The sequence below is a fragment of the Neodiprion virginianus genome, chromosome 1 (assembly GCF_021901495.1).
Source record: "Neodiprion virginianus isolate iyNeoVirg1 chromosome 1, iyNeoVirg1.1, whole genome shotgun sequence".
In the NCBI taxonomy this organism is placed as follows: domain Eukaryota; kingdom Metazoa; phylum Arthropoda; class Insecta; order Hymenoptera; family Diprionidae; genus Neodiprion; species Neodiprion virginianus.
The window spans coordinates 17,014,979-17,029,739 of record NC_060877.1 but is presented as its reverse complement, the minus strand read 5'-3'; the positions used below and the strand labels follow the sequence as shown (position 1 = coordinate 17,029,739).

At 38.8% G+C, this 14,761-nt stretch overlaps 2 protein-coding genes across 3 annotated transcripts; both read right to left on the bottom strand.

Moving 5' to 3' along the window:
* Positions 1-4,095: 4,095 nt before the first annotated feature.
* Positions 4,096-9,736, bottom strand: LOC124306302 (uncharacterized). Of its 2 annotated transcripts, none has more exons than XM_046766845.1 (8): positions 9,389-9,736; positions 8,061-8,283; positions 7,014-7,628; positions 6,701-6,954; positions 5,493-5,652; positions 5,289-5,397; positions 5,043-5,150; positions 4,096-4,293 (listed from the first exon to the last, which is right to left on the bottom strand). In XM_046766845.1, coding segments are annotated over exons 2-8 (1,452 nt in total). In that variant the 5' UTR covers positions 8,266-8,283; positions 9,389-9,736; the 3' UTR covers positions 4,096-4,292. The 2 variants fall into 2 exon arrangements, with proteins under 2 accessions (XP_046622801.1, XP_046622811.1); XM_046766855.1 differs by having other exon boundaries at positions 8,061-8,234.
* Positions 9,737-9,759: 23 nt separating this feature from the next.
* LOC124306288 (uncharacterized) lies at positions 9,760-12,526 on the bottom strand. Its single transcript, XM_046766820.1, has 2 exons — positions 12,498-12,526; positions 9,760-12,129 (listed from the first exon to the last, which is right to left on the bottom strand). The coding sequence occupies exon 2, from the start codon at positions 11,975-11,977 to the stop codon at positions 9,806-9,808; it is 2,172 nt and encodes a 723-aa protein (XP_046622776.1). The 5' UTR covers positions 11,978-12,129; positions 12,498-12,526; the 3' UTR covers positions 9,760-9,805.
* Positions 12,527-14,761: the final 2,235 nt, after the last annotated feature.

The following is a 14,761-nucleotide window of genomic DNA, read 5'->3' as shown; positions in this document are numbered from 1 at the left end:
ATCGGTTTTATACCGAGGAAACAGTTAGGAAGTAGGTGGATGGAAGGGATTTCTTGTCTGTGATAGGACGAAAAGGTACAAAGGAGATGACATGCAGAAAACATGGGGAAAACCCAGTAATTAGGAAAACGTGCCTAAACTGCGCATGCACGATCAAGTCATAAAACTTGGGTCTGCGTGCGGGCGGTCGAGTTGTAAAGACTCGAGACGCGCGGCGGCGTCGGTTGTAAAGGCTAGAGTACAGTGTATTGAGAGAAAAAAACGGGAATACATTTAAGTACCTAGGAGTTCATAATTGCGGTGCAATAATTGAGGATTAGGAGAAATATGGATTTTAAAATGCATTTGGGATTTTTGGGATTTGTCACGTCCGGTTGTAATTTTCTGTTTAATTTTTGTGAGGCGAAGCCGCCACAGGTGTATCAACAATACAAGTCAACTGCTCTCTGATATTTTGAGAACTACTCGATGGCGTGTTACCAAGATTTTTATAGCAACAAGGACTAGAGTTTCTACTACTCGTATAGTATCTGTAACACCCTGGATAAAAACTTTTTGAGCAGTCTACACACTTGAGTTTTTCACCGGCTACAAGCCGTTTGCACAGCAAGTATCAGACATGCAACCGATTTGGTGTAATGAGAGTAACAAAAATACCAGCTGAGAGAAATGTCACAGAGACGTGGTAGAAGGTCGTGTAGATACTAATACACCGCATAAATCGCACTCACAATAGACACGCACACGCTGAAGCACACAGGAACCAAGCATTTACGTCAACAGGTACTTAAAGATTAATTTCAGCTTCGGTGTAATATTTCAGAGAAATTCCCTAGCGGTCGTCCAATGGGAAGAGGAAAGGTAGCGTAGGAGTTGTAAACAGCAAAATCGTCCGTCAACTGACAAGTCGTTCCAGTCAAGAATTATAGGTTATGGAATACCAGTCTTCAGTTTATTGCCTCGTCCCGTAGCTCAAAAGAGAGAGCAACAACGATTTATAGGTCAAATTTTTGCGAGAGCGACAGGGGAGGAAAAAAACCTGGAAGCAGAGCCCGAAAACGGGCAGGAAACAGCAGAAAATGGCCAGAACAGGAGGGTAACAGAAAGTGGACTAGACAGGTACTCACCAATCCGAGAGAGAAAGAGAGAGGGAGGGGGGAGGGAGGGGGGAGGGGGGAGAGAGAGAGAGAGAGAGAGAGAGAGAGAGAGAGAGAGAGAGAGAGAGAGAGAGAGAGATTTGTTTATTTGTCCATGACAATGTTGGACAAGAACAGGACTACCTGCATTTACAGTGAAAACATGCAGGTAGACTAGACAAAGACAGAGTGTGAACAGAAAAAATACAGAGATAGTTACAGAATTAGATGTGGAAAGAAAAAGATACAGAGTGCCTCAATCTAGGAAACCTAATCTAACTTAAGCTACAGGAGGACGAGACGAGGAAACCAGAACCAGCTTTGCCAGGGACGGAGAAGATGTCAGGCGAGATAAGGTTGGGGGGGGGACTACGTCCTGTCAAATTCCGTATCGAACAGATACTGTCGAAGGCGGGAGCGGAAAACGGTGACTGAGGAAGACTCACGCAGTTCCTGAGGGAGAGACTCCCAGAAGAGGATACCGGAAACCGCGAAGGACCTGCGGTAGGTCTCGGTGACGAAACGAGGGACAATGTGGCTACCCCTCACGAGCCTCCTGGATCCAGGTGCGCTGGCAGGGCGAGTGACAAAGAGGGCACGCAAATAGTCTGGCGCGCCGGTGTGTAGGACGCCAAAGAGCAGGCTACCAAGAAAGTAGAGTCTGCGATCACGCACAGAGAGCCAACCAAGAGCTCGACGGTGAGGAGTGACCCACATAGCACAAGTACATCCTTAGGATATCTCGTGGACATCAGACTGGGATATTCTGGATATCCAGGGATCATCCCACGATATCCCACAATATCCCGTGGATGTCCTAGGGATATAAAAATGTCCGATCCCACAATATCTTCAGGATGTCCACGGTGGATAACTCACGACCTCCTGACAATATCTATAGGACGTCATAGGGATATCCTTTTAATGACCTTCCCGGAGCATCTGGGATTGGTTTGATTTGATATTTTCGGTAATAATTGTTACATCCTTTTTTCACTGGTATCTTTCTGGTGTAAAAAAGCCATGTAAAAAAGCAATGAAATTAAGCTCTGGTAGAAATTATGTTTCGACCCAGAAGCGGTCTCTTGTTAATATATAGGGACGAGGATAGCTAAAATTATTATTCATTGGTTTCAGCAAAAATAACAGAATACGATCATGTAATAAATGTATTATTTTTCCCATGTATCACTGTTATTCTTGCTGAAACCAATAGATAACAATTTCAGCTTTCAGAGCACCCTTCAGGGCCGAGACGTAACTACATGTACTGAAGTATAATTTCGATTATTGTGGCAGTTTCACACAAAACGAATATCAGCACATTTTCGGTATCACATATAACAATGTCTTCACGGAAAAATTTGATCAGACTTTCCAATTTTGGGCCTTCGTCAAGTCAATTTTTGACGTCATGGGTTTTTCGACACATGCAATGTTTCAAATATTATAGCATTTTGCGGTAAACGCGTGAATACTTATTTTGAATTGGTTGAGAAGCCAGGCTTCTTATTCGAATTGTTTTCGCAAACAATGATAATTTTTCAGGGTGAGTATTTTATGTGAAATGAAAGACAAGTTAATTATATAAATGTAATTATATTTACTATTTATTCAAACAGCCTAATAAGAGTTCTGTACTGAAGCATTTATTGCACATATGAATCACTAATTGCTACTGTCATTAAAATTAATTGGCAATTGATTTAAGAGCAAACAAACTTCACGTGGTAGGTGCATAAATATACATATATTCAGTCAAGTTGCATAAATTTGACAAATGTGATTCCATATAGATCCTTTTTGTAACAAGATGAAGTACAGCAAATGACTTCATTAAACTATTTTGATCATAATCTTTTTTTATGACACGATATTTGGAATTTGAAACATTTTATAAAAATGTCAATTCATTTTTTTTATAAAACTCCAGCTATAAATAGTTGTCATTACGGTAAAAATATGAAATCGATGACGCCATGAATCTCCTTAAGAGAAGACTCTGCTGAAACTTGGTTGAAAATGGCAAAAAAATTAATTTCATTACCAAAAAGTATCGAATCTCGAAATCGATCCCTAAAAATATAGTCGTGGACATTATGTATAATGGATATGTACTTTTTAGAGATAAAATTAATTTTTAGCCGTTAATAATCAAGTTTAAGAAGGGTCTTCTTTTAACATCAACCAAAGATGTTCTCATTTGTCAGATCATCGCCCGCTGGAAAGTAATTCAAAATAAATTACCAATAGTCATATAAGAGACGTAAGCAAACTATGAGCGACATTCAATGTATTCTCGGTCTAACCTATTGATACTACATTCCAGTTGATAGACATCATTGCACAGGTTCTTGCATTGTACCTTCCATGCCTTTCATTTCAATACCAGTAAAATTAATTTTCAAATTAATTCATTAATTTGTAATGCTTCACATCAAATCTGACTTTTTACATCGACTTTTACAATGCAATATTGCTACACCCGATAGGATTTAAGTGGAATGAAACAATAGAAATACTACATAGGACATCGGAATATATAAAAACGTACGATAATAAATAAAAAGCTACGAATGATACGGTTAACAATATCATTGTAGAACGATCATTAATCTAATAATCAAAGCACGGTGGAATGTAGTGCACAGAGCATTTCCAACCTACTTTCAACGATAAATAGTGAAACAAAATTGAATACTAGTAACATAATGAGAATGCAGCCAATACCTAATAACTATACCAAAAAAATACTAACACATTACCAAAATAAAAACATACTATCTTGTTTAATCAACACAGAAATATGGGAAATAGTACGGAATCGTCCATAAGGAACTTCAATAATATACTTACGATTAGTTTGGCTACATCATGTAGTACGTAGAGTCAGTCATTATCTCATAGTATTATTTGAAACATAAAACTTGCTTTGCTTGCAATGTATTACAATAAATAATATAGTATTTGAACCGCTGTTTAAAGCGCTGTCGAACTTAAAGGATAATAATACTTAAAAGGCATTAGCTTTATTTCCATCCAACCAGCAGACGGATAGAAATGTGCCACTTAATTTTATAATCACAGTCGCAGAAGCATCAGATATTTTCATCATGTAATGCCAATTTAGGCAGTCATTTGGTATGTGCGTGTATTTCTGAAAAAAATATAGTGATGCATTATCGTTATAATTGTATTATGCTATACATGAAGTCGCTAAGAAAAAAAAAAATGTTGCCGCCTATTTAATTTTTTCAACAGATAGATTCTATTCAATTCTTAGTACCGATTGGTTCAAGATTTTTGAAATATGAAAGATTTGAAAGATTTTTTCTCATTTAGAAGTACTGTGTAATGATGTAGCTGTACAATACATTTATAATGTGATAAGATTATAAGGGTGAACAATGTATACATTGAGCGTAGAACGATACATAGTCAAAAGCGCTGCTTGGTAGAGCCAATATGTGTATAGGACTTAGGACTAGATTGATTCTTTAAAATGGGTTTATCCAAATCAATGGCTTCTAATAAGAAACAATTAGCTCATGCATTAGGATAAAAGAACACGTATCATCTGCGTAAAAGGATAAGAAATACGTGGTATCTTATCGGTAGGTCCGAAGTACGTGTTTCTTATTAGCACACATTGCAATAATGTCCTAGTTACTGAAAGTACGAAATCCAATGTTTTAAAATAAAAGACGAATAACCAACGTTAACGTTCCCCTTCTGAACAACCGAACTTTTGTATAAACGGGTCCGTTGTTGATTCTCAAGCTGGTAAGAGAAGCTAAGACAACACAAGGACTCTGATTAATATCTGAATCATTCCCTACTAAAACATCTCACTATAGGCAAGTTTTGAGAAAATAATAATTTTGTAGTAAGAACAAGAAAACGTACTAGTTGGAATAATCAGTCCCTTCAGCTACTCCAGGAACGTTGAGTTCTACTTCGGCATCTGGTTCTCTGGCGGAGTTTTCTTCTGCATCTGTGTGCAAAGATAGGGGCCTGAAAGTGTATACATTATGAGATTTACAATTCAATTTGGAACAGATATTTCTGAGAACATTCTGCTCGACATAATGCAATTATTTGTTTGTTTCATATTGATAGGAACAAACATGACTAAATAAATCTAATATTCACGGTTTCTCTCGTGACAATCGTTCCTTCGCGTGCCGTAACCAATCTTTAATGACTTTCGCAATCATATCTTCTGTGACCAAATTTGTGGTCGATGCTTTCCCGACAACATCTACAATAACGTTAGAATGTAAATAAGTTATGGACATTTTATGAACGTGCATGATAAATGTTACAATTAATTTAATATGGTATGAATCAGTTTACCTAGAATAACACGACACAAATGAAGTGTTGAAAAAATTCTTTTTCCTTTTGACCCGACCCAGCTAAATTTCTCAGCTACATAATTGCTGAAAAGCCGTTCCATCAATCTAGTGGTAGTGTTTTTGTAATCACTTCCACCGATTTTTAGTAATGCTGTCATCTGGAAAATGTTCAATACAATTGATCAAATTAAAATGAATAATACCAAATTTTCCACTAAATCAAAACTCACAATTCACAATATTTTTGAATTAACGTTTTCAGTCACAAGTCATTTGTCTTTACTGTTATAGGGATCTGGTATAACTGATTTTTCAATAACAAATGAGAAAAATGAGTAGACTCGAGAAGAATGTGAGTGTAAACGTAATGTTACTAAAAAGGAAACAGAAGAGCTGAGAAGTCAACAAAGAGAAAGTGATCAGAAAGCAATAACCTGCAAGTTGTCATTTCAGAAAAAGGTATTTGAACGGTTATTTTGGTATCTCGAAATTCTTTGAACTGCAAAAGATTATTTAGCAGCTTTAAATGTACATAATCATATCCTTTGGAATTGATTGTGAAAGGTCTATTTCAAAATGATTGAACTACTCCATCGCTTGTGCATGAAACTTGATTCCACTTTAGAAAATTCTGTGCTCAATAGTGTAAATACTAACGAAGTGTCCTCTACAGAAATGCTCAAACGAACCTCCTCAGCTAATAGTTTACATCGGAGGTGCCTTTGTGCTTCACCTGTTATACTTCGGGACATGTATGAAACAGATATAGTAAGGGGAGACCTCACTTAATGTCAATATTAATCTTTTTTACAATATTCTTGCGTAAATATTTCATCTTTGACTACTTGTGTGGAACTTTTGAAGTCAATATGTGTGTAAATTTCAGATCATCTGGTTAAGGCAATGCTATGCTTGATTAAATTACTATTACTGCAGGTTATTGGGTTACTCTTGAATAGAGCAATAAAATAGAATTTTTATTTACCATCTAACACCTTGGCTGTTACAGAATGGTGCTTGCTGTATGAATTCATGAAAATCTGCCAAAAAAATTGCTTTTTTTTACCATGTTACCAACAAAACAAGCAATTTCTTTCAAATTTCAATTGCTTTCTATAGCAAACGCCATTACAATAGTTGTAAATTGTTGAATGCCAGAAGGAAAATCTATTTTGGTATATTTGGAATAAAAAACTATATACTCACCAATTTTTGTTTCATCGCATTGTTCGTTAATTCTTTTTCTACTCTTTGCAACATTTTTACATGGCAAATTGGGAAAAGATTCATGACTTCAAGTTCGAGGTTATCAGCTTCTTGATTCGCATCCGGAATATTATCAGTACATTTTATACCATCTAGCTTCTTACTCATCACCTCCACAACATCAATAACATTATTGATTTTGGCTTTCAGCATAGTGAAAGAGCGTATGACAAAGCGTTGATAAGTTCTGAAATCTGGAAAAAAAAGTTGATGTCTCAAGATATGGAATTACTTAACGTATTTCATTTTTTACCTTCATTGTCAAGAGATATAGTAGGTTCATTCATATTTGTCTTCCGCATACAGCTTTCCAAATCTGGATCAACATTTTTGGGTTGTATTACTTTCTTGGCTGGCATTTCCCTATGTGCGTGTGTAACTTGTGGATTACTGTTATGTTGTTTAGGATTGATTGACGCTGTATTGTTAGTATGTGGAAGAGTTGCCGTTGCAAGTGTGTTTGTAGCAAGTGAACATTCTGATTCAGCATCGTCTTCTGAGTGCTCTTGGATATTAAGATATTTGCCAGTCTGCTTGGGGCAATGGATTTCCGCATCCTCGAAATCTGAGTTGTTATTGTTCAATGGCTCGTGACATCCCATTTTCCTTGAAGTAACAGCTGATGCTTTGCTGTTTTTTATCAGTTTTTGCGGTGGAATGAATGGTTCACTCACATAGGGCTTGGGAAGAGGAGGAATTTTGGATCGACTGTTATTTTCCATACCCGACTCCTCATCATCGCTATCAGAATATACTAAGCGAGCATGTGTTCTTCGTCTCAATTTTAGACATGTATCATCAACATCCGAATTGAGATCGGAAAATATTTCCGCATCTTTTAAAATTTTTGTTCCTTTCTCATAGTTATCTAAAATTTTGTAAATATATTTGAGGTAAAAAAATTCATCATTGGCAATTACTGAATTACATTACAATTCTTTTTCACAATACACGACTTAAATACAGCTTGTTCATTCAGTTAAAGAAGATGGCTACGTGAGAGAAAGTGACGTCATATCAGAAATGGATCCAAAGCTCAAAATATTAATGTCTAGAATAGCAGTCTAGTAACGAAAGCGGTCAAACAAATGTTTATAATATGATATTGAGGATTTCAGATTACTCATAATTTCTCGTAACCTTATTGGTTAATGTCCACCTAAACCGAACGGACAAACTATAATGTTTTATCTGTACCCAACTCGTTCAAAAAGAAAACGATGGTAGACTGAATACTAATTCTGGTCATCGTAGTACATAGTTGAGCCTATACCACGGGTGTAAAGAAAAATTAACTTACAAGTTTTGGCCAGTATACGTTTTACTTTGAACAACTTCCACGAATCTTTAATCGGTTCCAATACTTGCACAGCCTTGTAATATCGATTCATCGTTGTAAAATTAGGCCAGTAAGCTTCCATGGTCTCTTCAATTAGCCAATTACTCGCTATCAATTGAATTCCATCCTCAAACTCTACAATGACATAATTTTTGGATTGCGCCATGACTTTGCTTAAATTACACTGTAAAGAAATACTCTAGGTAATCAACATTTTCAAATAATAGTTACAGTTTTTCAACAAGATAATTTCAGCACTGTAAGCAAATCCTGATCATGATTTTTGTAACAAATATAGAACCACCTACACAACTATACTAATATGGGTGTATTGAAACGTGCATACGTCTTCAATGCTGAATATACACATTCAATAAAGCTTTTCGATTTTAAATTCTGCAAGTGGTTTGCTACTTTGCCAATAACTGGAAATAAAAAATGATACTTCGTTCTGCTAGCAATGCTTGAGTCTGAAATGGGAGTTCTCACAAGTTCTCAAATTTATCTACGCGAATACTATACAAACCAGTGAACAAAGAACTTTAAGAAGAGAAACAGGCAACACAACAATCTGTAGAACATTATAAAATCTCGAAACCTCTGAAATGACTATGAATTGAGAAAAAATAATAATTTTTTTCATAAAAAGTAATAAAACTGGGTTAAAACATAACTTTTTAGCTTCAAGAAGTGTCTCTACGTTTTACCCGAAAGAATGCATACTTTTTGAGGTATATGAATTTGAAAATTGCTTGGAGTTATTTTGATCTCGTGTGCACTTTATGTAATTCTACGAAGGTGTGCCCTCGAGGGGTCAAAAAGACACAGAATAATGCGGAACACAATTCGCAACACCTCGTATCAAGTTTTTTTCGTATAGGTACTTCAATTCTTCGAAACAAAACTACTATTCACACGGTTCGACACTCTATTCGAGTTACGCAAAAATTTCCCGTGACTTGGCACTCACGCGTGCGCGAAGTAGAAACCACGCTATCGGTGTTACTTACTCTTAATGAGCCAAACTATGGCTATGACCGTAATACCTCGTAAATTTTCACGTGAGATTTAGCGTGATTCTACCTCGGCTACCTGCCCGTTTATGTTAGCCAAATATGGTTACGGAATCGTCTTAATAGCCCGAAATATGAGACATCTAGATGTTTTGCACTGATGCGTCGCCATATTCCATTTTCGTTAATGTGATTTTTCTGTGTATACCAAGAATATCGCACAAATCGTGTAGCTTACAAGAAGAAAAATAGGAGTTAGAATGTTATTGCACTTACCCTGCATAGGTAGAAACAGCCCACGTGTCTTCTCGTTCACAAAACAGTTTGAATCGCTCGTCAACACCGTGACTGTTACAACGTGCCGAGCACGTGCCGAGTTTCGTTAGCTCTTGCACCAGTTACAGGTTAATACCGGCCGGCTAACTGCCACGCATGATTTTTGCGCATATGAGGGGGGCCGTGTTGCGCTCACGATGACGCGCTAGGGCCGTATGCGATGATAATGTGTACAAGGTCCCTCAGCGCAGGTATGTACCTAACGTGGGTACATCCATTTTATATTCCATTTTATTTTATTATTCATTATTAACATATTGATTGATGATTTCCTTCTTCTAATTCTTCTTCTTTTTCTTCTTTTGATTATCATTATCATTATCATTATCATTATTATCATTATTTTTTGTTCTCAAATTAATTAAGTTCTACATGTAGCATCGGAAAAACCGCGAAGTTGTTGGATCCATATGGCAATCTCACGTACTTTTGGCGAACATCTTCTAAAGGCCATGTTTTCAACTCTGACAGTTTTCCAACTGACCATATGTCAAGTGATGAAGAGTCGCATGGTTCAGTGTAAAAATTGTTTTTTTCCTCATACTCATTTCCTGTTAAAACAAGTATGCCTTTACGTGAGTCATACACAATATTTTTCACCAAAATTATTTCCCCATTCACTAAACCGCAACAGTTGTCCGCCAAGCTGTCCACTTTTAATTTAAAGTCTGAATAGTTAACAATCTTATATTGTGGATTCTCACAGCCGTCTGGCAATGGCCCATCGTAATGAGAAGACTGTGTGAGTACTTCGAATTTACAACTTCGTTTTTTTGATGTGGTACTTTCTGAGCTGTTTTCTATTTCAACATAGCGCCTAAAAATTTGTTGCAACGGTTTATCACTTTTCCTTAGTAGTCTCTTTAAAGTTTGCATATAATTCTCAAACTTGAAGGCACTGAAGCTATCCAAAATACCCAAATTCTTAACATCTTGTACAATGTGGATGAGGCCGTGAATATTGTGACTTGCGCTGTGCCTTCCATAAAGTATCATAAATGATGTAACGAAATGTTTGAGTAGGTCGTGAGCATAGTTGAAAAGTGAAGTTGTATTGGTGCTGCACAAAATTCTTATTGCAACGTGAAGTGTCAAAAAATTCATGTAAACATCATATGGCAATACATCTTTCAGAACAATTGGACCAGTATATAACAAGAGCTGTCTATATTCTGTGGCTTTCCACTGTTTCACAAAATCAAGAGACCGTGGCTTCCGTGCAAATTCTAAAGGGATAAACCCCTTGAGTTTTTCTAAAGCATTTGAAATTGAAAAAACATTGCGATGTGGCAAACGGTATTTTAGGTCCCCAAATAACCACAAGTAAAGAAGCTTTCGCACAACTCCCAAGCAGACTAGATGCATATAGTCCAATGGTACATTTTTGATGATGTCAAAACGTGGAATTTCTTCAAGGCAACAATCTCCTGCATGATAATCATCGTCCGTTTTGTTTCTAAAATCTGTATCGGTTCTTTCCCGTGCAGTTAATTCTGGAAAGCAGATGCGTCCATTGGCATAGGTACCTTCAATTGTACATTTTGTGCAACTAGAATACCCAGTACATCCTTTGACATTCAAAACAAACGACTTCGCTGGAGCATCGCATACAAAGAATTTTATACTGCACGTGTACAACGTATCCTGAAACGATAATCCATTTTCACATAGGTCTTTAGCTTCTTGTATAAAATCTCGCATGAAGTCGCCGGCGACACCAGGCTTTTCATTGCCATAATATGCTCCAATCATAAATACATCATTAAACCCAACGATTGATCCCAGAATCGGCCATAGAGAACCCCTGGACGACTTTGATATGGGGAGACCATCAATACCAATGGCTAACTCAATATCGGTATCTATTTTACTTGAATACTTGACAAGTAATTGATTCAATCCACGAGCAAGGCCTAGATGAATATATTTTCCTGGGTGAACATCCGTTGTAATCGTAGACCTTGGTGTTTTTAGTAGAGTTCTGGGATCAGATGGTAAGTGCGAATGACATGGATGCTGCCTTAGCTTCTTCAATAACGACGATATAGCCACATGTGGAATTCTGTTGCATACCGCCCACTGAGCAAGAAAAGATTGCAGGTTGTAATAATCCTCAGACGTAGGTACAGGAGGCTTTTCAACATATACTGACTCATTGTCAGCACTAGCTAACTCGCTGCTCTCCGATGAGTCAGATGAATACCAAACTTCTGGTTCGTTATATGGCTCTTCAGCCACAATGGATTCATCTGGATGTGTGGCGTTTTCATGATTTTTATCAGAGATATAACAAGATTCTCTTACATTTTCACTGAATATATTCTTCTCAGCGCAGCTTGCAAAATCTGATGTTTCTGACAACACGGAAGCATTATTATCAGAAGAAGATATCAGTCGCATTTCATCCATATTCGCATCATTACGTTGGAAAATGTTTAGGTACTCTAGTGAACTTTCCTCATTGACCTGCCGCCGGAGTTGACGCTCAGATATTTTCCGGACAGGCTTCAAAGTTTTTTCTTTGGGCATGTTTTTAGAGATATTGTATCGACTGGAAACGGAGCACAAAATTCGCGACGATTATGCCAATCTTTTCTCAAATTGTTAGTGTAACGGAACACGTAACCGCTATTCATGAAGTTCAAGTTTTTATTTCAAATTCTGGATCACTATTCACTTTACTGGTAAACGTTATTATATGAAATTTGTTGAAGATTTTGATATTTTTTTCAAAATTCTCTTCGAGAATTCGGAAAACTTATGTGCCTGAAGTTCTGAAATTTCATGTCAACGGAAACTGTTCTGTGCCTTCTATGCTGTGAGATTCCCGGTTTTTCCGTGGAAAAGTTCCCACAAATGGAACCTCGAATATAGCAACATTAAGGATTGGTTGTTATAATCAAATTCAAATTTGGGGAACTTTTGTTGAACAACTAATCATATTATAATATGAAAGCCTGTTGACATTTTCGATCAAATTCAGAACTTGAAGCACATGAAAAATTTTGAGATCTGAGAATTTTTTATATTATTTGGAAAAAAAACATACCAAACCACAGCTATATAAATGCTGGAATGAAATTTCAGCAGTAAGTAGGGAGTTTAGAAAAATTTAATATGATAGTAAATTTTTTGTTTGAGAGAAACACGAAATTTGTCTGAGAATTTCAGAACTTAAATTCACCTTGAATTTTTTTTTACACTTTATATTATCGTTATTATATTATTGTCACTATTACTATTGATGTTACTGCTGTTTATTGTTATATATTATATTATATATTATATATTATATGTAATTTATAGATCTTTGATGTTATGCGATCAAATTATTAGTTGCACGTAAAGACTGATGTGAAAACGGAATATAGGTTAGGTCGGATCTGCTACAACGGTGTTGCGCACATATTCGGCGCATCCTGTATATATTTAATATTACGAGACAGCAAAGCGCGCAGCATGTGATGTGCCTCAACCAAAATACCATTGCGGTCGATAATTTTCAAAGTTTTTCCGGCTTTATAAATGAGATACTCCCACATTATTTTCTCGTAGTAGTCTGATGCAACATAATTCACTACAAAGATATCGTCAGAAGATATCATCAGGATATTCTAAGGATGTCCTATTTGTGTCAAAAAACTAACCAACTCATGAAATCTTGTGAGATATCCCTGGGAGCTCCAGAGGACGTCCAAGACATTCCCGGAATATTCGGGACCTCCTGAGGATATCCGGGATATCTTAAGGACATTTGGGATATGTTTGGGATATCCCGTGGACGTCCTGTGTTATGTGGGGATGTGCTCATCTCTAGCAGCCCCGCAAACAAAGCGGGTACAACAGTTGAGTAGACGTTGCAGGCGGGTGTTAAGTACGCCAGGAATATCATTAAAGACTACTGAGCAGTAATCCAGGAGCGGGAAGATCAGGGCCGTTACGAGGTAGTTGCGCAAGGAGAAAGTGAGCAGTTTACGGGAGGCAGAAAGCTGGTGGAGAGCGAAGTGCACTCGCCCAGACACAGCATCAACGTGGGGAGTCCAGGAGAGCGAGCTGTCGAAAATTAGCCCCAAGTTCCGCACAGTGCGGGAGAAGGGGACAGGAACTCCATTAACTACCACTGGCGGAAGAGGCGTAGCGTTAAGTCTAGTGACCAACGAGGAGCTACCGAGAATGATGGCCTGGGTCTTGGAGGCGTTGAGAGAGAGGGAGTTAGCACGAGACCACTCCTGGACCGCTGCAACGTCGAGATTTAAGCGCGCAATGGCCTCCGGAACCTCAGCTGCAGGGCACTGAAGGTAAACTTGTAAGTCGTCGGCGTATAACAGGTGTTCGGTGTGACGAAGAGCGCGTGCGATGTCGTTGATGAAAGCAACGAAGAGCAGTGGACCCAGAACGGAGCCCTGGGGGACTCCTTGATCAAGGGATGCCCAGGAGGAAAGTTCCCCAGAAGGGCCAACCACTGCCTGCGAGCGGCCTCGGAGGTAACTGGATGTCCAGGTCAAGGCGTGCTGTGAGAAGCCGAGCGCCAGGAGCTTGGCGAGAAGCAAGGCGTGAGGGATGGAGTCGAATGCCTTGCTGAAATCGAACAGTACGACGATAGTGACCAGGCGGTCGTTGACGCCGCGACGCACATCGTCCGCGAGCTTGAGAAGGGCAGTTTGCGTGCTAAGGCCCGGGTGGAAGCCGGACTGTCGAGAGTCGAGCAGAGAGCGGCTCTCCAGATAAGTCAGCATCTGAAGGAGCACGACGCGCTCAAGCACCTTAGACAAAAGGCATAAATTCGCGATGGGACGTATCTGCTGGAGAGAGGTGGGAGACTTGACCTTGGCCAACGGGATGATACGGGCCTTCTTCCAAGACGCCGGGAAAACACCGGAGTTGAGGGACTGGTTGACGAGAAGCAGCAGGAATGGAAAAATGGCCGGAAGGGCGTCCTTAATGTTGCGGAGTGAGAGGTCATCAACCCCCCGGGATTGAGTCGAGAAGTGAAAGATCGCACTGTGAAGGGCAGCCGGAGACGCGTCGGCAAAGTAGAATAAAGTGTCATCATAACTAGGCGGGGGTAGGCCGCGAAAGAACTCCTCGACCTCCTGAGATGCTCCAGGACGGCAGGATACCGCCGCGAAATGAATATTTAGTTCATCTAGAGTGAACCCTGCACAGTCGCTAATCTGGGAGGAGGCTAGCCCGAGGGATCGAAGCTCATTCCAGAGGGCCCGGGAGCCGGAGGCATTAGACAACCGGTCGGCATAGAAAGCGGTGCGGCCCGCGGAGATGCGCCTGTGGAGGGCATCGCGGGAGCCGCGGTAG